This window comes from Gouania willdenowi, chromosome 10, assembly GCF_900634775.1.
Source record: "Gouania willdenowi chromosome 10, fGouWil2.1, whole genome shotgun sequence".
Classification (NCBI taxonomy): Eukaryota; Metazoa; Chordata; class Actinopteri; order Blenniiformes; family Gobiesocidae; genus Gouania; species Gouania willdenowi.
Genome location: NC_041053.1, coordinates 25845983 through 25869683, shown reverse-complemented (window position 1 = coordinate 25869683; position 23701 = coordinate 25845983). Strand labels below are relative to the sequence as shown.

The 23701-nt window shown below is 38.1% G+C and overlaps 1 protein-coding gene across 2 annotated transcripts in view; it reads right to left on the bottom strand.

Annotated features, from left to right (window-relative positions):
- tenm1 (teneurin transmembrane protein 1) overlaps positions 1-23701 on the bottom strand; it is a 254688-nt gene that overhangs the window by 75312 nt on the left and 155675 nt on the right. For both annotated transcript variants that reach the window (XM_028458823.1, XM_028458824.1), the window contains 7 exons: positions 21406-21637; positions 19441-19560; positions 19100-19361; positions 11690-11975; positions 5443-5586; positions 4156-4408; positions 3518-3538 (listed from right to left, as the gene is read on the bottom strand). In XM_028458823.1, the coding sequence (XP_028314624.1) occupies positions 3518-3538; positions 4156-4408; positions 5443-5586; positions 11690-11975; positions 19100-19361; positions 19441-19560; positions 21406-21637 (1318 nt within the window). The remainder of the gene's footprint in view (positions 1-3517; positions 3539-4155; positions 4409-5442; positions 5587-11689; positions 11976-19099; positions 19362-19440; positions 19561-21405; positions 21638-23701) is intronic.

The window sequence follows — 23701 nt, the reverse complement described above, 5'->3', positions numbered from 1 at the left end:
ACTCCTGTATTTTACCTCTCTTTCCCGCCATCTTCTCGTATTAGTATTTTCACGTAAATATCCCGTATTTTAATGTAATAATAATTAAAAGATGCCTTACTAAACTGAACGCCGTCACTTGCCTCGCGAGAACTACCACCTGAAATGGCCTGGGAGGCAGTTATCGTGAGATTAGTGCTGACAGCGGCAACAAACCCGGAAACAACTCAGAACAGAGATGATGAATGAAGACGTTCTGGTGAAAAAAACAAAGAACTGGTGTAAATACGTTGTAAAATGTGACACAGAGTTTATCTTCGTAAAGAGCAGCAGGATGGGACACAGTTACACATTCTGTTAGATTAATAACTGAGATTATAACGTCTATCAGAGCAGAAGGAACCACGTAAGTCACCATGAAAAATCAGCCAATCACAAGCTCCAGAAATATAAACTGCTTTATAAAGTGTTAAAGAATGTAAAGTCTGTAATAAATGTGTCTAATAAGTCATTAGTGAATACCAGAGAACCACATGAGTGAGCATGAGAAATTATAAGAAAATATGTATTAAAATAAAATGTTAATGTAACTTAAAGACAAGCAACGTGAAATTAACAGTAAATATGTAACATGTTGACTTGATTACTAACTGTAAGTATATTAAATAAACATGTGCTTCATATACTCATTTAGGTTTTTATTTAGGCTGTTTTATAATTTAGGAATTAGGGCTGGGCGATATATCGAGATTCAAGATGTATCGAGTTTTCTGTTTTGGCGATATAGAAAACTATAATATTTCATATATATGTATATATATATATATATATATATATTATGTATCAAAATACTAGTTTTAGAAGTCGCTGCTTTTACTTCTCAGAACAGCATGTAAAGCTCAGTTAGATGATTAATGAGTGCACATATTGTGCAGCTGTTTGTTAATAAATGTCCATGTGTAGCATTTTGCATCAGCAAATTTAACCCAAAATTGTCTTTCTGGTCAGACTTTATTTGATAAAACTATCAAGATTTACCATTTTGAGAAAATATATTGAAATATGAGTTTTGGTCCATATCACCGAGCCCTTGTAGGAATGTTCACAGCATTTCAATGTTAATAAAGGTTGACCTACCAGATTCTGATCACATAATTGTATTTAGTAAGTGGTTGACAAGTGGGTATTTTAGATTTCTTGCTTGGTTGGGCGGGTGGGACGGCTCGTAGTGGGCACCAGAAAATGTCCCTTATTATCAAATCTAAAACTTGACAGGTATGCTGGATGCTCACTTGTCCTCCCTTTGAGACAATCTCTATTTTCTATTTAATCGAATTGTATATAACAAATAAATAAATACATAAATAAATAAACAAGCAATTGACAAATAATAAACACGTCTTATTTCATATACAGGAAACTTACAAGGAAATAAGTTGTGACTGCAAGTAAGAAAAGTATCTAAAACAGAGCAGTGGAGACAGGAGCGTGACCCACTGCTGAAGCTGCGCTGCCAGGTTGGGTTTAGAGGACGTGTTAAACTCACGGCCCGGGCATCAAATCTGGTGTGTAAATTAACCTAAACAATATTTGCAGGAGCTGCTGGTTTTCTCTGTGCTTATATCACATGATTGCAATCATTTTTAATGTTAAACTGTTGAAAAACACTTACAATTCTTAAAAAATCCTTACATTTTTCCTCAAATTTTGACATATTTCTCTTAATTAAATATAAATTGGTCACAAAATCTAGGAAATTTAAAGTGAAGAACCTGTTGGGGCTGATATCTATCACTTATTGCTTAGATATGGTCATTTTCTCACACATTTTGCATTTCATGTATACATAGAAGTGCAAACTAGGGCACAATAATGTTGAAATGACTTATTTTCCTGCATGCAATCTGTGGCCCACTTGAGATCAAACCGCTCTGTATTTGGCCCCTGAACTAAAATGAGTTTGAAACCCCTGGTTTAGAGTTTCCAATGGGAGCAGTGTAAGCTACATTTTGGTGAGGTTTTGACAGTTTATGGGATGAATTACCTGTCCTATCTGGCAACGCAAAGCAGACTTCCTCATGTGTGAGGGGTTTCAAAAATATGCGAGACAGACAGAGAATTAGAAGCTGTTCATTCATGGACTTATTTAATAATAATAATAATAATAATAATAATAATAATACAATTTTTGAAATGCTAAGATATCTCTCTGCTTGAATAGCTTCAGTAGCACAGGTTACATACCCTTAACTAACACAACTAAGTTCTAGTCAAAGATATTTAATACTAATGTGTGCTTATATGTAGTAGTTAATTTTTAGGCTTATCCACCTGAAAACAGCTGTTGGGTAAGAGATAATATTAGTATTTAAAAACATTGTACCTGGGACACTGACTGTAACCGAGCTCTATGAAACCCTACACTAAAACTAGAATATTTTAGAACAAAATGTACTGTATTTTGAAAACAGAATGTCACTCTCAACTCTCTTTTCTCTCAGAGTTGTATGTTGTTATTGGTTTGCTGTTATTTTTCTGTATATATCCTGGGCTTTTGTCAGCCCTAAAAAATGTCCTCCTTTTTGGTGTCATGTTAGATCAGCCTCAACACTGGCCAAACTGGCGTCACTACGCTTACCAAAAAAAAAAAAAAAAAAAAAATATGTGTGTGTCTGATATTTTTCACAGCCTTTCTTCACAGGAGAAAAAACGTTATCACATTTTTTTCCCCTTGACCTCAAAAATGAAGAAAAACATTTTGAAGAGGTGTGGATTAATACGCGGACAACATCTACTAATAAGAATCGAAACCCCTGCAATCATTCATTAAAAATACTTTTGGTGTTTTTTATTGGCAGTGAGCATATATTGCTATGTGTTATTCTCGTGTGCAAGCCTTGCAGTACACACCTGTTTATATAATAGAGCTTTAAATCCCCGACCAGCCTTTCAGTATTACACTGCCTAAACCATCAGCGGGGTCAAAGTTGGCTGTTGAAAAATTGGATAAACCCACTTTTGCTGTCTCACAAATTCACCCGCCAGCACAGACGAAAAACCCATGGCTGTGCCGTACATACGGGCTCATACACACAAACATCTAAACACGAGCATGCAGAGCAATACACACAAAAACATCAATCTAATCTGTTGTCAAACATGACACACACACCACCATCAGGGCTCAGGAGGCTGGAGGAAATGGTGAGACTTTTCCCCAACCTGCAGCTTTTATTCTGTCTCAGCAGGGGACGTGAACTGCTGCATTTGGCAAAAAGAATCCTCTAATCCTCTTAAATAAAAACAAAACACAAAAACACAGCTTCCAATATTTGGCTGGTTTCCAATTGAGAAATGTATTATCGCCTAGTGAAATTTAAATGAGGTGTTGATAGCTGCAACGGTGAAGGTGCGTGGGTTTGGTTCAGCTGAGGGCTGATGGAAAAAGTTAGGGCAAAAACAATTCACAGGGAACAAACTGAGTTTAAAGAGCTGCAAGTGTGTGTGTGTGTGTGTGTGTGTTAATCACAGCACTCACCTGTGTCTTGTGTCCCGGTTCCTGATAATAAGCCGCGAGGGTTTGAAAAAAGAAGAGAAAGGGAAGTTACAGACATATATTTATGACGCTAACAACAATCATTCAGTGTTTTTGATATGTTAAAATGAGTCATAAAAACAGTAGGCTAGGGTAGATTTAAATGATCCTCACGTGTCACATTAAAGTACATCCAGGAGGTCTTTGTCAAAGACACTCAAGTGTCAAACATAAACACAACAATGCACAACAAACTAAAACGTCAGACAAGAAATGTTAATAACAGTTGCCAAGTGACACAAGAAGAATCGTTTACAGGACAAACGACGGCGTAATCCTATTGAGATTGCATGCTTTGCAAAATGAACGAAAGATAACACAGTGCCTGCAGCAGAAAAGGAGATATCATCGTCATAATCCACCAAAAAATGTGTCTTTGTATAAGACACTGTAAGCCTGTGCAGTTAAACAAAGTGTCTCTCAAAGTTTGAAATAAATCAGATGCACAGCAACCTAAAGCCACACTAACCCACCTAAATGTTTCATAATCACACATTATTTAAAGCAAAGAACAAAAACCCCTACTTCCCAGTGTGAGTAACCCTGCCAGGAACACACTCTCATCAAATCACAAGACTTACTTCAGCTCCAAAATGGTTCTGGTGTATCCATCCGGATGAACCCGGCGTATGAAATTAAAATCCCCCACGTAGAGAGAACCGTCAGGGCCACTGGCTAACGCCACAGGAGCAAAAAGCATCATGTCCCGAGCTGCCCCGCTGCAGCTAGGGCCACAGGGGACGCTCCGGTAGAATCCATTCCCCATAACTGTGCCGATGACTGGCGGCTGCTGGGAGAGGAAGACATTTTCTCCATTTCCTTTGTGAAGGATTCCTGAGAAAGAGAAATGCAGAAAATGCCTTTAAGGTTCTAAAAAGATATTTCATCAGTCAGTACACCACCCTTGGTGATGGAAGTGCATAAACATAACTATATTTTTACTCAGTTCTCATGAGGTTATGGAATTTTTCTCTCTTCATCTATATCTTCTCAAATGCTGTGTTCGAAATGGCATAACTAGCATACTACTCATACTATGTCTGACATCAAAATGACTATGTAGTGCATTCACATTAGATAATATTGAAAGATTGAGTATGCGAGAAATGCCCGGATGTATACTATATCGGGATATTTTGAAGTATGCACGGTGGGCACACTAGTCATACTCAACCGTCCCATAATGCATTGTGAGCAGGATGTAAAATGGTCCTAGGACCGGTGTCACGTATTGAGTTTACCTCCGTACTGAGATTATAACCCTAACCTAATCCAATTAACAAATAAAACGTGCGTCCATTCACTCTGGAAACAAAAATAAACAAAAATTGCTAGCAAAATGTTCCGATAGTGTGCATGTGCTCACTCAGTACATAACACCGGCTTCAAGCTAAAAGGCAAACATCCGTTTCAAAATAAAAGCATCTCATCTTTTCTTCCATTAGTTTTTAACCCTTTTGTAAATAGGGCTCTTGTTTTGAAATTAACCAGAAGTTTTGTCAGAAGCACAATGGCGGGTCTCTGAAAATCTCTGTAATGTCTGCATTAAATGTGTTTTCTGCGAGTTAAATGGATCAAATGACCACATGCTGATATTCTACTTGGTCACTTTCTCACGTAAAATGTTTTCAGAACTTCCAAAGGTGGAAAAACAATAGAAATATTTATCCTCAGTGTGCTTCAGGTTTTTGTCATTGTAGGTTTAAAATGCATGTTGGGAAACTTCCAAGTATACTTCAGTGGGAACGATCATCATCCTAATTATCCTAATCATCCTGCCCATACTTAGAGTGTTTAGTATGAAAAGCATCAACTATAATCAAGGACAGCACAAATCTGTTGGATATCTAGTTGACATGACAACTCACCACTGTGGATGTTAAGAGCATGGTGTTTGTCCAGAGACCATCCTCCAAGATTGGAAGGAACCAGTTCGAATCCCTGCATTAGAGCCGTCCGCCTTTCCCACTGGATAGCACCAGGACAGGACTCGTACTCGTAACCCACTGATACTGGAACACATACAAAGCATTTGCAAGTTATGCAGGAAAAGTCCGATGACAAACGCCCACATTACCCGGTGTAATAAATAGTATTGAGAAACTCAAAACAAAAACCCTGTTACCCTCTGACCTCACAAAGCTGCATTGCTTGAGCAGTGAAACAGAAGGATGTGTGTTTGAGAGATGTGGAGAATGGGTGGAGGCGTAATCAAGAGAAGCCCATCTTCATGAAGGCACCCTACAATTAGCTGCTTGGCCTTGTCGTCGTCATACACTGTGCAGCTTTCCACTAGACCTAACAGCTTGGCCCGCTGTCTTTGGCTTAACAGTCTGGCATATGTTTCTTGAAAATGTTTAATTTTGCTACATACAGTATGTATTTACATGCAAAGCAGACAATTTCTGCTCACTCAAGCTGAGGTAAGTAATGGAAGAACACAAGGGAAGCACGTCAGATGTGATGATAGTTATTTACATTACACTGACTGTGAAAATATTACTTCTTTGGCAGAGGTGATAATTCAAATTTAACAGGCATTTACTTTTTGTTGTTTTTTCAGCAGGATTAAAAGTACTATATGGATTTTGACAAAATTTTTTACCAAAAATTGACCATACGCTATGGAAAATTCCATTTAATTTAAAAGGGGATCCATAGCTATATACTAAATCTGGATCAGTTCTTTTTTTTTTTCAATTCCTATCTCTCATCATTGGCAAAATTTCCAAAATTCACATCTCAGTTTGTAATTACCCAACCTTTATGAAATATGACTCAGTTATCTTGGGTTGGTTCCTCAATTACCCTACATAGTTTGATCTGGATCAGATCTGGATTGTAGATTTCATCGCAAGTTTTTGAAAAAATGGGGCTACCCATACATTTGGACTTGTTTTCTCATTAATGGGGAATAGAAAATTCTTCCGAGCCTTATTCACAGTAATCCAGATAACTGTGGATGTCTGGCAAAAAGGAAAATGGGTGCTTGGCGGTGGTTTGCGCTCTCTGAGTTCTCTTTCAATGGTTTGTATTGTTTGTGGACAAATCATTAGATCGAACATGTCTACATACCATATCTGTTCAGGCTATCCCAGTTTATTAAATGCAGTCTTAAAGGTAACCCTAATGGAATTGTCATTTCATCATTTTCTGCAAATTAACAGTTTAATCATAACTCTTTTTTAAATGCGTAGCCTATCAGATGAGGCAGCCATAGTTTAATACCATTCACAATGACAATTATGTGACACATAACTAGATGACGATAATGATATACAGTAGAGGGAGGACAGCTTGACACGTTCGCCACAAAAGCCGCAAAGGAACCGTTGTCTCTGTCAATCACTGTTGGCACTGATCTCTCTTAATTCTGTTCACTTTCCACCAAAAATGTCTGCCAAACTGATGGCTGCACGGGGTAAAAAGCTGGTGAGCAAAGTCAGCATAAAAGGATTGTAGTGGTGGTGAGAATATCCAAGTAGTGCAGCTTTGCATTTATGGTACAAACTCAATACATTTCCTGTGAGACAAAGAGAAACTCTCAGCGACGCAAAGGGCGGACTTAAATCTCTGAGTCTGAGGCGCGATCGATAAGGTAATTGGGTGGGGAAAATGGTGCATAATTTGGGACACAGGAGATACTCAAAGTGGAAAAGTAACCTTGCAGTGTGTGGGAACCATACCTTAACTCTCTCAGGAGGCCTGATTGTTCTAACTCCGTGTGTCCTAACCTCAAAATCATTGCAATCAGAAAAAATATTACATTTATCTTGAAATTCAATACTGACTTACAATTTGTCATTCCTGACCCCTTACAGAAAATTGATCCATGATATGCAAAACAACCAATCGTTACAGATATGGATCTAAAAACATTGCTATCAGTGAAGCAGTTGTCCTGTTTTTTTCAACCAAACACTTCTCCAGGACAAAAATGAGCAAAGCAATCTCAGGGGGAAGCTGTATTCATTTATAAAACTGCTTCATAACCGCAAAATTGCTGCCGCTATGTCATGTGAAACGACCCACGCATCACACACGTATGTGCTTCTTCACAAACAATACACATGCAAGCCACAGACCACAAACACACACTCAATATCTCACAGGTAAAAGCCTTCATTCCCCACTGCTGCAGCCTCAGGCAAAATGTTCACCCCAGCAAACAGTGATGATCCTCCTTTCTCTGGCTTTTTTTAGTTATATATGAGCAGAATGAGAGTGTACAACTTTTATGTGACGCATGCGAGTGTATGTGCGTGTGTCTGTGTGTGTAGTGGTGGTGCCACAAAAAATAAATAAAAACCAGTGAATAGGAAAGATCAGTGGGAAACATGGGTAGAAGAGAAAAGAACAACAAAGGGCAAAGAAAACAGGGGCATGGTCGCACAAAGATCAGTGAGAATGGAGGAAAAAAATAAGCAGGGAAGAGAATAAAAAAAAAGAGAGTTCAGGACAAAACACAAAGACAGGAAACACAGGGAAGGTGCGGGAAGATACAAGACAAGGAAAAAAGGGGTTAAAGCGATGGCTCGGAAATGCAGGGTAAATAAAAACAGGATCACACAAACGTACAAATGTGAGAGATCACGGGAGAGGTGAAGCACTAACAGATAAGGAGAAGAGGTGACAGATCCAGAGGTGAAAGACAGGCTGGAGAGGAAGCGATCCCATCTTTGTTTTGAGACCCTACACTTCCTGTTAAAGTGAATAAACTACTAATGATAAAGCAATAAAACAAAAATGGCCATTATCTTTCCAACTACCGATATAAAGTTCAAAGGTGTACCTCTTGGGTGGCATCCTGAAACGTCGGACTTCACCATAATGAACAAAAAGTGCAGAAGCAATAACACTTATGCAGCCTGTATGTCTTTTTCTTTGGCAGGTAAAAAAGGACACGGGGGGGAAACAGACAATAGAACACATTCATGAGGACTTTCTGTGCACATGTTTGTTTTTAGAGCATGCACTGTCAAAATGTCCAGAAGGAGCTACTGTATATATTGCTGCCACCACAGAGAATATCTTCACTGCCACCTGTGTATATTTCTAGAGCACTCTTTCTTTCCGTGTCTCCCCTCTCAGTTTAAAGCTAATCTTCTCTATTGTAAAGGCTGGAGCCCTCGGGGGGGGATCTAAAACACTGTCCCTATACATGTTGATCCCCTTCACACATACAGGAATCAATGCACACTAAACTCAGGGCAGATTCCCTAATGCTGATTTAATAATGAACACTTCTCGGAGTCTGTAACCAAAGGACATGAAGAAGAACATGAGCCTAGCAACTTAGCAATAGTTGATTTGAATCGTCAATCAGTTACACAATGGCTTCTAATCAAGCTATTGTGCAAATCAGTGTTGAAATAGTCTCACTGACAAAACTGTTAATGATTGAATATTCTGCTCCCATACTGCGAGAGCCGAACACAGGATTTGATAACTGTTGATCAAAACCTGTTTTTTTTCCGCCCCTCTCAAAAGGAATTTACCAAATTACTCCCTATTCTTATCTAAAGAAAAACAATTAACTCACTCTCACAGGATTCGGTGAGAATACTGTGCTACGCTATTAAAAGCGTCCATAGAAACACGCGGCGGGTTTTTAAAGAAACAAAAGACTATTTTTCCTTTTTGTTTTTCTTGTTCAGTGGTTGCACATCTGCCTGAAAAGACCAAATAAAGTTTAGTGATTAATGCAGTTCAGCGCTAAAGTGTGACCTGATTGGCCCAAAAGAAACCCTTTGTTCGGCTAATCAAGTTATAAAAGCACATCTTCATAAAGAGTGGTTTGCTAGCAACTTTACAATGGAGGTACTCAGCAAAAATATGGTTGAAAAGACATTGAAATTATGTCTTTTCTAAACGACGTTAGAATTTTGTTAGAAAAGTCGTCGTTTTCTGGTCCTTTAGACGTCTTGTTGTGGTATAATATTAAATATGGTTGAAAGGTGAAAAGCAGTCATTTTTCTGGGCGTAGCACTCTGCAATCAAGATCAATTTTGTTAATCAATGAATGAATGAATTAAAATGATTATATCCTCCCTTCCAAAAATGTAATATCTAATTGTGGGAACCATTGTATTCAACGTGTACCAGGATCCGACTTGTATTTTTAGTTTGTTTGTGGGCTGTTATATGTTTGAAGTGGTTACAATACTTTTTCTTATTATTATATAAAAAGGTTAACATTGTTGGGCTACTTACCCCAAATGAGAAATCCTGTTTCAAATGACTATTTTTGAGGCCACATTTTGACCAAATGTGCAAAATCTGGACCAAGTTGGACGCCCCTATATCTTCTCCATTTCAACAAATATAATTGGGCTAAAATTGGACCAAGTTGGATGAAACTAAATTTCAATGACTATATTGGGGCTAAATTTGCACAAATTTTGATGGACAAAAAAAACCTCAATTTCAACAACTAAAAAGGGCTAAAATAATAACTGAATTTCAACAACTATTTTTGGGAGTTAAAAGTGATCTGTTATTTGTTGTTACAGACGATGTATAGCAAATTCTGACATTTTCTTTAAAATACATTAAATAGTTCACAAATGTATTCCTTAAAACATGTACAGTCATTCAACCATTTATAATTTAATTATGGAGCTTGGTTCAAAAACTGTGTTCCCATTTTCTGTGTTCAGGATTTTATGGGCGGGTCAGAAATCAGGGTCGAGTTACGTAACGCAGCCATTATTAGCATAAACCCGACCCTGCTGCTGAAGCACACCTACCTCCACGGTCTCCAGCGGACGCGATTCGGCCCCTAGCCAAAAACAAACCACATAGTCAGACTCAGGGGAATAAAACGCGTCCGCTGGTGCCACATTTTCCATGAAATGAGTACGTTTATATGCGGCAATTTAGTTTTTTCGCCTCTAGCGGGTGCACATTTTGACTCTACCCGGGAGGGATGCACATATTCGGACTCGAGCGGAGCAGACCTTTCCGCTAATATCTCGTTTGGGCCGATCCGCGCACTTTTGGACGCACTATCAACGCTGGAGCTGCTTTCACACTGCTCTCTCCCATAGACATAGTAAGATGGCGCTTAGCGTTGTATTAGCGCCTCTAACTGACACGCCCTCAGCGTTTCAGAGCACAGAGAAGTGCTTGTTTTTCATGATTTTGAAACCTAGTTCTGAATAAATCTTGGCTCAGTGGTCAATGACGCATGTTACTGTGGTGTGACAAACTCATAACACACATTTATTTCTGCTTTACACAGACTTTAAGGATTTTAGCAAATTTTGACTTGATGGGTTAAGAATGAGCAACTTGCTTTATATTCAGGATGGTTTATCTTAGGAATAGGCAAAGGCAAACTCCAATGTGAGAACATTGCAACGTACTGATTATATGTATCTTCTATACCAGCTGTAAACTACAGGGTAGCTGGAAATGGTGGGATACCAGTCAACATATCACAGGGCAACAGAATGGTCCAAATAAAGACAACTTCCTTGCAGATGACGAAATGCTAATCAAAAGGAGAAATAAATGCAACATTTTGTTCTATTTTTGTACAGTTTCTAATAATGACAACATAAATCGCTTTTGTACCCAAAGATTGATGCTTGGCATCATTTGATATCAAGGCTACATTGTTATAAACTAAAAGGATTCTAATCTTTGCTTCGGTGGAAGGCTACCATTATGTAATCATTCATCATGTTGTTATGTTTTCCCAGCTTTCACTTTGCACAGCTGGGCTTCTTGGACCGCTGCTGTACCCGTTCGTGACAGACAATCTCGATGTTTACATTTCCCATTTGACAGACTTCCAAGTAAGTGAGAACAAATTAGCAGTTTGAACACTTTTCCTGACCCCGATGTTTTTTTCCGTTTTCTATTTTTTTCCCCTGCTATCTCATATTGTCCCGCGGGGAAAATAGAGGGGATGACAGGACATTAGAGGAAGTGATATGCTGCGAATGTTTAAAGCCCAATTCAAACTGTGAGCATTGCAGTTAGAGTCAGCAGGCTTCCCCAGACCCCCAAGATTTCATTCAGTACTTTTCCTTTATTTAAGACATTTACACACATTTATAAAAAAAAAAAAAAAAAAAAAACCCTGACTGCATTTGATGTTGTACTTACCGGTTGCATAAGTGAGGCCCCAAATCTCCTGGCCATAGATGTCAGTCTTGTTCCAGGCCAGCTTGTGGACCAGTCCTGGCCCAGCAGGGTACCAACGCTGGTACAGCCTTCCCTGGACGGATGCACGGACGTGCACCTTGGACAGACCGCCGAGCGGAGAAACGGGGGATGATGAGGAAGGAGGTGTGAGGAGGATTCTCAGCAGAGAAAGGTACCCTGCAGCTCGTGTGCTCAGATAGTTCAGTTTCACATAAGCTCCAGGGATGGAAACTTCTTCCTGCACCGCCTAGAGAGAAGAAAATGAAGAACAGGGGTGACAAAAAACAAACAAAAAAAAAGCAGGTTACAATGTGAGAGTGATGGAGAAATGAGAGAAGGTGAAAATGGAAGGAAAGGTGTTTTATCAAGACTTTTTGTATAATGGGCTGGTGTAATGAATGCTAAAAACAGCAAGTACACTCGCTGAGAGTGTCAACCATGCTATTTCTTTTGGTAGACTTACAGTGTTGAAAGCCTTTATTATTCGCTGTGAAAGAGTGAACAATTTACCTTGGTTGTGTTGCAGTTGTGTGGTAAGTGCAAACGAAGGAAATAAGACATTTAGGAGGTACATTTTTCTTAAATTAAACATGTTAGCTCAACATTTTAGCTCATAGCTCAACTGTTTGTTCGTACATATTGATGTGCTGAAATGTATTTATATATCAGAATCAGAATTCCTTTATTTATATTGCTTTTGTTACAACCACTCAAGAAAGTATCACAAATAAAAGAATAAACGTTAAACAAATATAATACTAATAATAATAATAATCATAATAATAATAATAATATAAAAATAAAAATATTAAGTAAAAGACTGTGTATCTAATCCTTATTTTTAACACACATTACAGTAGTAAAAAATGAAGTAAGATAGATAATAATAATAATAATAATAATAATAATAATAATAATAATAATACACAAATTGTATACAAATATGCAAATATGATACCAATATTTACAACAATCAATTAAGCGGTGAAGTTATATAAAGACCATAAACCTAGCAGAATAACTTGACTCAGTCGTAAAATCGGTTTGGGATATTGATCTTCACAAATTAAACCTCACCAACGGTGACATAATATTGTCTCACATGGCATTGATGCTTCATAACAAAAAGATTCCTTTGGGACAACGTATAATCAAAAGGCGTTTCGAGATTGCGCGTTCTACCTGTGCTGCCCTCTCATTTTCCACTCAAAGCCAAAGCTGTCATATTCCTGGGATGATGTTTGTAATGTAAATAATTACAATTATTCACTCTGTGTTGGCTGAGATGGACTATGGTACTTCCCCAGTGAATGATGCAAAAATAATAGATATTCTCCTTCAGCATGCATCATGGGTTTACTGTGTGTTCATAGTTAGACGTTATACAAACAATTAACTAAAAAAAGTGATTAAATGCTCTAAAAATTGCATTTCAGCAGTTGTTGAAGTAACTAAAGATTCTGAGTGAGTTTCACTCCTTCTATTTAATAAAGGCATCATACAACCTGCTATTCTCATTTGATTTTATTTAGATATTTGTATATTGTTGGTTTAACTATTTTTGTCTGAACGGTGGTCCAGTTGTTATGTACTGTTTGGCTTGGTTCTTTGTTTTATTAGTTATTTTGTTATTTGTCATACCTGTTGTCTTTTGTCATGTTGTATTCTCTCTGTATTTAACAACTTTAACATTTTAGGTTGTCTTTTCAAATCTAGCCAGGGTCACCAGATGAAAACTCTGGCTCATTTCCAGCATGTCTGTTCATTAATGTGCATTGTCCCTTTTATATAATCAATAAAGTCTAATTCATTTTAACGAACCTGTCGATTAGGTTTCTCGTGATGATGTGTATCTGACGTCATGGCGTCAATTTGTAAATTTTGTGTTTTAACAAACTAAAATTTCATTTTAAGGTTAGTACAAAAAGTTATTTTAATAGTGGCCTAATAGTTACGGAAGCAGACTCGCATTCGGAGGGTTGCAGGTTCGAATCCCACTGTGGGTCATTGCTGAGGGCCCTTGAGCAAGGCCATTTACCCTGACTGCTCGTCAATGCTGCAATAAAAAATACATATTAGAAAGGAGAATTATTTTACTTTTAGGTTATATGAATTATTCATTTGGAAAAAGTGAAAACTTCGAGTTAACTTTTCTTCATTTTAAGTTGAACTAATGCAAAAAAACCCAAACAAAAAAAACCAAATTGAGAACAATTACATTATGAAGCACACATCAATTAAATAAATAATGTTAATCAAAATTATAAACCTACTTTCATTAATTTAACTCATTTAGGTATTACTGATTGAAGGAATTAAATGAAGTTCGTCCAACTATTTTCAGTGCATGAGAGCAGCACACTCCTAAATAAGTAATAATTGTAAATCTAATTACTTCTCTTTAACTCATTTGGGTTTTCAAAATATGCAGGCGTAACAAAGTGCACCTCTAAATAGGAATAAGCATCATTTCAGTGTGAAAGGTTACTTGATCATAGCACATGTTGGGTTTGACATTTTCTGTCAATTCACTGTGTTTATATAAAGATATGAGAGATTTAGTCTGAAATGAAATAAGATCATGATGAGGTTCTGGTGACTGTTTAAATATAACCTTTGGAGCTACTGGTATAGGTAAATATACACTAAACCATCTCGCCCCCAAATCTGACTTCGAGGCACCTCATTTCCTTCTGTGGTGGGGATGGGCACGGATGTTACATAGATTTACATTTTGTTCCTTTTATATTTGCATCATGCAAATTAAAGGGAACTGAGCTAATATTGCAAAATCCCGTGACACTAGGCTGAGCTGCTACAAATTGCATCTAGGGTTTATTCTTACTGGCAGACGTCTGTGCACGTTAAACTGCATGCTGCAACAATTTAAGCATGTTTTAGTCCTAAACCCTAAAACCTACCACAAAATCCTAGAGTTTCTTTAGATTCTTTTCACCAGGTTAACATTTCTGACTGTCAGTGAAATGTCCAAACACCTGCCAAATAGGAGGCTATAAAGATATTTGTCCAGGCGTCATTAGGAAACTCAAAAACTTATAAGGAAGGCCAGCTCTGTCCTTGCATAACCCCTCAGCTCAGTGGAGAATACTGTTGAGAGCGTGATGACGGCTTAGCTGTCATCCACGTTGCCAGAACCGTTCACACCCCCTGCAGGACACACTGACAGCACAGGAGAGCTCTTTTAGCGACCGACTGCATCACCCAAAGTGTGTGAAGGAACAGCACCGCACACCATTTCTTTCTGCAGCTGTCGGCTTTGAAACCAGAGCTCCCACTGACCATTACCACACACCCTGTGTGCACACTGCATCTCACCTGGACCAAAGGTGTACAAGCACTCAGGATGCTCTCAGTCTCATGATTTGGTTTTAACTATTGTCAGCAATATGCGCTGCACTGTGTATTTCCACATTTTTAGCTGTTATCATTATTGATATTGTAACTTTTGGGTGGGATGATACACTGACGGGCGGATTCCCAAAAGGTTTAGTGGTATTAAAACATGTGCTAATAAGTAGTACAAAGCCCAGGGAATCAGGACTGCGCATCTTCAGCACGTTAGAATGCCTGAATATGCCTAGGAGGCGGATCTTCCAGGTGGAGCAAAAATATGGGAGGAGGAAATGCAAATAAATTAATGCAGGGGACACAATGCGATTCATGAAATCTGCAACTGTTTGCGGTGACTGTTTTAGCACATATAAATAGTACAACTGAGAAGCAGGTAGAGACACACACGCAGTTGACAGAAAACATAGCGGAGATGAAAAAAAAGGCTCCAGTTGTGTGTGTGTGTTGGGGACGTGTGGCCCCAGCGGCTGCAGTGCAGATGGTCACTGTGCGCAGAGATGGATATATGGATATGACCATGGATCGATGTAGCTTCGGACGCACTGCTCCAGTCTGTGTCTTTCTTTCCATGTTTTGACCGTCAAAGAGTCGTGTTGATGTCAGGCCAGAATCAGCGGATCAGATGCGTAATTTACGCATACTGGATTATGGCCAATAGATCATAATGCAGACTGATTGACAGACTTACTGCAATAACGCAGATCAATGGTAAATCAATAGGACGGCTTCTATCCAAATCTGCCTATTGTTCATTTACTGATCAGAGCAAAGTTACAGGTCTTGAGGGAGCACCCACAAATATCATTAAGTATTAAAGTTGTTTTTGTGTTTTTTAAAACAGAAAAAAAATAAATAAATAAATAAATAAATAACTTGTTTATTTAGTTTTATACTTTAGTAAATGTTTGTGCAGTAGACAGAGAAGTCCATTTGCCTCAAATGTAAATTTCTCAAATGTCAGTGTGCTTGTGCGCACCGACGTCTCCACATTAAATGAGCAAAATGCTCATTTAAATAGGGGCGGTCTGCACCAGATCTGCTCATGCACTAATGATTGCTGCATTCTTAGGGGTCTATTCTCCCATCTGGACTTGAGTGCTTTTTTGTGCGCCTTCAGTTACGTGCTTCTCTCCAGCGCATATTCTCCGGTCCAGGCTCCTGACACGCCCACCGCGAGTAAGTAGAGCAAAACCGCGTAGTCTGTGAATGAAGGCGGGTTGAAGGAAAGGAGGCGGTGATGTCATTTTTTTGGGCTGTCTAGAAATCACGGAACATGGAGTTTTCCCAACGCTTGTAATTGTTATTGATAAAGTTCACTTTTAATTTGAAACACCTTCATTGATAAACAATGTAACAGGTTGATTTGATCAGATCATTGATCAGGTTATTGCAGTGTGACTGAGGATCGACCACATTTTTCTGTCCGAGTCACAGTTAAAATCTCTCTCCATCATCACCTTCATCATCATCATCATCATCATCATCATCATCATCTCTGTAAAGCATGACAGAGTTAGATGTGCTGGAGATATGAGGATATAATGCGGCCGCAGAGCGTCCTGCTTTAATACAGAGGGATGTTTGCAGTGAAACAGAACTATTGGCTTCCGTAATACGCAGTTTTAAATATAAAATGTTTAAAGCGACCTGAGCTGAGCCTCATTAAAATATGTGTGGGAACAGTTTCTGGTCCATCCTCATCCAAATATGACAGCTTGTTTCACTCTGTAGTGGATCAAACTGTGACTTTATGTTGGACATAAAATGAAAATAGTTGAATCACTGTGACCAACATGGACAGAAGTCTGTGTCTGTCAGAGTTTTAATTAATCACGCAGCAGCAGCTGAGTGATCACAGCTGCTGCTGCACGATGCACAAGTCCGTGTGGCTTCAAATGTAACTAAGTCCATATTTCTAGTGCAATATAATGTTTCATCTTATCGGGGCGCTGCACTTATTCCAGGGTTAGAAGCGCGGATAAGGAAAAGGACTTGCGCACATCGGAGAATGTGCGTAAAGTCAGATTTGAATGGGAACACCCACATTTCAGGGCTGCTCCACCCACAGTGCTTAACTGGGATGAAGGTGAGCAGCGACTGACTTAAATACACGGGGAGAATAGTGCACAGCCAAAAACAGCGCTGCTGCGTGGCTTTTTGGACTAACGCACATGGGAGAATAGAGCCCATAGGAGAGGAAACTGTGTCACTAAAGGTTTTAGGGTAGCAACTGGATTACCACCCTTTATTTCAGATCTTTCTGAATCCGCCCCTGAGTACACAATATAGGTGGGCAACCTATATCACACTGTGGGCTGTAGAAATGTATTAGTTTGATGGGCCACATTTACGTACATTCATGTCAGAATTTAAAATAATGACCAATCTGAGCATTAATACAGAAAAGAAAAAAAATACTTTTTAGAGTAAATGTGTGTTTTTCTTGTTTGTTGTTGTTTTGCTTGTTCAAATTCATTTTGTGCATTTCTGTTCTCCATTTGTGTATTTTTTCTGTAAAATACTGTATATGTCTTTGGGAGTCATATTTTGTATTTGTGTTGTAATTTTCCTTTTTTTGAGTCAATTTGTTTTTTTTATTTATGTTGTTGTTTTGTTTTGTTTGTAATGCAGTGGGTTTACAGAGTCATTTTTTGAGTTTTTTTTATGTATTACCGTTGTTGTTTTGCTCATTTTTGTAGTAGTTTTGTGTGTTTCTGGAGTATTTTCTGTCATTTTGTGTGTTAACTTTGGGGGGCGCACAAAATTATACCGAGGGCCACATGTGGTTCCTGTGCCAACAGTTGCCCATGTCTGCTATAGACGTTATTGGGCTTTCGATAACAATATTATATTTTTGGAAGTGGTAAAAACAATTAAAAGAAAATGCAGTTTGAAATATAGCCCCCACCCCCCCCGGCTCGCGATACCATTTGCACCCATAGTGATACATTTTGAATGTTTTAATATTGCAATATTGTGTCACACATATCATCCCCTCCTCATTCAACTGTGTTAACATTGGGATTGGTTGTGAGAAGTTGTTGTTTTCTTATTTCCTCCGCCAAGGAGGTAATATTTTCACAGCTGTTTATTTATTAATGTGTTTGTCTGCTAGCACGACTAAGTATTTAACATATTTTCACAACATTTTAACCAAAAATAGACCTTACGCCATGGGAGATTCCATTTAATTTTGGAGGGGATCCAGATCAATATTCTGATTTTGGATTAGTAAGAAAAATGTAATCTCGGTTCGTAATGATCGATCTTTATGAAATCTTACTCAGTTATGTCCGGTTGGCCCGAACTGAAAACCCTCACAGATCTGAAATTGTTCAACAGCAAAATAAAGCACTGGTTAAAGTGAAACCAAGCCTGCAATCACTAAAATCATTTTAAAAGTATGTACATTTTTTATATTCTATTCATGTTCTATGCAAATTAGCTTTTAACTAGATGGCCCATGGATATGGCATCGGTTGTTATTTTTTAAAAATGTAACAGTGCTCTGTGTTCTGTCCCTCCTAAATAAACTAATAAATAAAATAATTACCCCACTGGGTTTTATCTTGATCGGATCTGGATTGTGTAATTCATTGCGATTTTCCCCAAAAAATAGGGGTGCCCATACATTTGGAGCTACTGTATGGTTATTATTGGGGATATACATTTCTTCCAAGCCTTTAAAGTGTGAATTATGGTATTGTGATCCATGATCACTGATCCAGATAACTGTGAATATCTGGCAAAAAAAAAAGAAATTTGCCACTTGGCAGAGGTTTGCGCTCTATGATTGTTCTTGTTTTTTCAGCATTCATTCACAAATGTTTCAAATGCTGTCTGTACTTTCATGCTTTTTCATACCGTTCCTACAACCACTACCTTATCCTATTCTTCAAATTAATTAGTATGGCTAGGCCATTTAAAAAGTAGACTGGAAACCTAAAAAGTAGGTTGCATTTAGGTAGTTTTGACTAACTTTGTAAAAATGGCCTGTACCTGTAACTCAGGCACCGCTGCCCCCTTCTCAGCACAGGCTCCAGTATATCTGGGCAGTGGATAGGGCAGGACCAGCGGATAGGGACTCAGAACGCTCCTGATGTCACATTTAGGTGACTTTGCTTCTTCCCTGGACATGGTCACCTGATCCAAAACCAGGAAGTTATTATTGGGGGTCCAGATGTTTCGTGTTTGTTGGAGGAAGGGCGGGCGCTGGAACAGCAAGGTGACAGACATGGCACCCAAGGTCACCAGGTCAAAACTAAGAAACAACAAAACACAGGAAAGAGTTATCACATTAGAAGGTGATGGATATAAGAAGCATTCTTCTGAGTGTGTACCTTCCATCCTGCCTGCTGATGGTGTAGCCGTACTCAGGATGCTGTGGGAAGGTTATGTTGACTCCAACCAGTGGAGAGGCGTCCTGCAGCGCTACGCTACCTCGGATCACAGCCACTCGACTGCCATTAAAAAGTGTGAGAGGAGAGAGCGGGAAGAGGAATAAAACAAAGAGAAGACAGTTTCACAATGACGAAGAGCAAAATTATTGTTGATCACAACGTCGGTTTGTGATTCACTCGTTAAACGACCTTGTGTGCGAGGACAAAAAGCAGCTTGATTCATTCTAATTAGTACAATTCTCTTCTACAGAGCAGAGAAGTCTGCCACAATGCCAGGATACAGGGATCGTAAATATAACTTTGCCCACAGTGAACCTTTCAACCAGGGCCGCCCTTTCCGACAGGCAACACAGGCGTCATCTGTCGGAGGGGCGCCAAATTGCACCCACCCCCAAATGATAATAATTATAATAATAATAATTTAAAAAGGAATAATACACGTGAAACACACCCTTTACAATAACTGTACATGTTTTCTCTTCATTAAATATTAATATTAAAAATCTGAAATTATACCTGCTGATCTTCTGCCCATATGTATGCATATTTCTATTTATATTATTTCAATTATTGTTCTATTCTATATAATTCTATTGTGTTGCTTGCACATTGTGTTCTTTAGTTTTAATATTTTTGTTACTGACCTGTAAAACTAAACAGATGAGTAGAAATTTCTTTGCACTGAAACTTTTATATTTTATTTTAACTTTTGATTGCACTGTTTTGCATTTATTTTGGATTCTGCATCATTGTTGTTGTTCAGGACATTTTACTATACCTGTAGGTGTATTATTATTTCATAGTGTATTGTTCTACTTTTTAAAATAAATTAAAAAAATAGAATTGCATTGTTTTGTCTTGATATTAAAAAAAAATATGTTTACAAACTGTGTATACTATACTAAATATATATATATATATATATTAATTTATTTTGTTCCCCATAAGTTATATTTAACTATAATGATCATCTTTTTTTCCTCAAATAATTGTAAACAGTGAGAAAACAAAGCAAATATGCACTTAATATAAATATGCATGTAACTTTAGTTACTTTAATTGTCACTAGTAATATATTACACCACATCACTTTTGTAATGAGTTACACTACTGAGCTACTTCAAAAAGAAATATATTAGTGTAATATATTACATGCACATGGGGAATCCACATTGGTTTGTATGTTCATGTAAGGAACAAATAAATAAATGAATAAATAAACAAAATTGACTCCAAGGGTAATAGGAGGGTCTGATTTCTCTCTGTGACTGCTTCACCCTGTTTGTTACTCACACCCTGGAAGATTTGCTATCATTCCGGCCTTTATGAAAAATGGCTAAATAATTCATTTATTGGTTTATCCTACAAGTGAACCAGGATGGGGGAAAGCACTCTGTCTATTTCCAAGACTGACATCCCTTCTAGCTTTCCCTGAAACAAAAGTTTGTAGGTCATCGTGATGCTTTGTGAGATGTTTCCGCTCCTACCGCTGGCAGTAAGAGGTTACTGAAAGTTTTATGGTGACACCTTGATGACTGGTGTAAGCGACTGACACATTAAGCATTAATATGTTTCAAAACAAACTCTCTGTGGTAGTTTTTGACACTGATGCTGAAGGACATGAAAACACAGCGCTGTGATGATCCCGAGGGTACGAGAGAACACTGAGTGGGATGCAGACACACGTGAGCACATAAAAAACCTCTTTCACATGCTGTTGACACACACAGACGGACTATCGGGTGACGGACATTGTAATTCAACAATACCAAAGTATTTGCTCCATTATGACTCATTCTGCACACAATACGCTGGGACAAACTCAAGGACACAAAAAAACACACGTGGAACCTAACACAGGAAGGAATGTGTGTGAAAGCACACAAAGAGTAAACAAGCACATACCTGGTATCAAAGGGCACGTCTCCTGGGAGAGTGTGTGTGGCTCCTTTGCCAAGGAGGAAACGTATGCGGTGGTAGAAGCTGTGGGTGTGTGGCGATGAAGAAGGTGCAGTAGGGGGCGGCGGCGGGCTCTGCTGCAGCAGGGCCAACGGGTCGGCCGAGCCGTGACACAGAGGGTCAGATCCACAGCTCAGCTGCTCACAGCAGTCAGGATCCACACAGTCTATCAGGCCGTCTAAAACACACACGGTTCAACTTTCAGTCCGATATCAGCCAGAAAACGAATATCGTATTTTATCGGACTGCATCTAAAATCACTGATATAGTAACATCACTTGATCAAGCCTTTTCTAACATTCCACACTACAAAATAAGTAATAAAAGTATGTGATTCGTGTTGATATCGTATCGGATCAATATCGGTAAAGTCCGATACGTAAGGCTGTAATATCGGTATCATATCGGAAGTGAAAAAGTTGTATCGGGACATCCCTACCTAAAACACGTGTCAAACTTGTTTTTTCTACCTTGTCTGCACATGCTGTTGAAGGTCAACACTATATATGTCGTGCCATGTTTTTGTGACAGCAATGTACGTTTAATGTTATTAATGCAATTCAATATTTAGACCATTCAAATCGGCCCGCAGGATAAAGTTAAGAAGACAGAAAAAACACAAGATATTGTCTAAATTACCAAATAATTCAGTTGTAATCGTGTTGTAAGAATGTAACAAATTCAATGAAACTCCACAATATTTGGAGGATCGCAATTTTCCCATGTTTTTAGTCACATGACTGCAGTCATTTTAAATCTCAAATGGTTCAAAGAACTGAATTTTTCTGACATTATTTCACATAACAATTGGTCACAAAATCAATGTCATTTATTGCCTGGATATTATCCACGTCTTACATACTTTACGTATCATTTAAAGTGCAAAGTTAGGGACATTAATGTTGAAATTCTTTGTTTTCTCACCTAAAATCTGCGTCCCCCTTAAGTTCAAACTACTTTGTATTTGGTCCCCAAACTAAAATGAGTTTGACACCCCTGCCCTACAGTCTAAAAACATGTATCTTACGTTACAGGGAGTCTCTAAATCAGGGGTGTCAAACATGCGTCCCGCAGGCCAGAACCAATCCGGCAGAGGGTCCAATCTGGCCTGCCAGGTGAATTTGCCAAATATGAGAAAGTGAAAAAGTTACATTGTTTTTGTGGTACAACAAGTTTCATATTTCACCACAGGGGGCACACTGTGCTAATATTCTGTTACTAATCTTTCTTAGATAAATGAAGTAAAGATTCTCTGCAGTTTGTCAGTTTTAATCTGAATGTGTAAATAAACTGAAGCATAATGTTGTTGAAATTGAAGCTATTTTCTTTAAATGTTTTTTTTTTTTTTTACAAGAAGTGCTGTGAAAGGGCAGTTTAATATCTTGTCCTAAAACAAACATCAATTTAAAGTTTAAAGATCACTATTTTACGTGTCTGGCCCACGGAAAATCAAATGTCACTGTATGTGGTAAACAATGTGTCTGTCTGTCTCTATGTGTTATCACTGTAATCAACTGGTGTCCTCTCTCTAGAGTGTATTCCATTTTATGACCAATAACAAGTGGAATAGGTTCAATCAGATACTCGGTACAACTAAACAGGCTTCACTATGTTTAACAAAATAAATACATAAATGAAATAATGAAATAAACTATGCATACGTAAATAAAATATCCTTAGTTTCAGGAAGTTTCACAGTAGCTGTATGTTTTAAAGGCAGCTTTAGAGTTAATTTCATATCCTGTATATTAGCGTTTCTCAACTGGTGGGTCGGGACCCAAAAGTGGGTCGCGGACCTGTACTGGGTGGGTCGCCAATGGCTGGTCAAAAATAAATAAATATTTAATGTCTTTCATGTTGGACTTGCCTTTTATTTTAAAATAAACTTTTCTTTTGACAGGCATGCTGTGGACTGCAGGTTGCACAGAAAAATATATAGATTTATGATTTTAAAAAGATTATGTATGTGTTTTCAACGGCTATTTTTCAAAAACTAAATTTGGTTGGGTCCCAGGGTGAGACTAGTTGAGAACCCCTGCTGTATATTATCAGACAGAATTAAGTAAATATAAAATAAATAAATAAAAAATATATATATATATATATATAAAAAGTCCAATGAAGGCATTCTGTCTACCTCACCTCATGTATTACCAAAAGAACTGTGTTGCTGGTCACCAGCATAAAATGACACGCTCTACTGCTGTAAATGGAGCAATAAGTATGAGTGTTGTTTGAATTC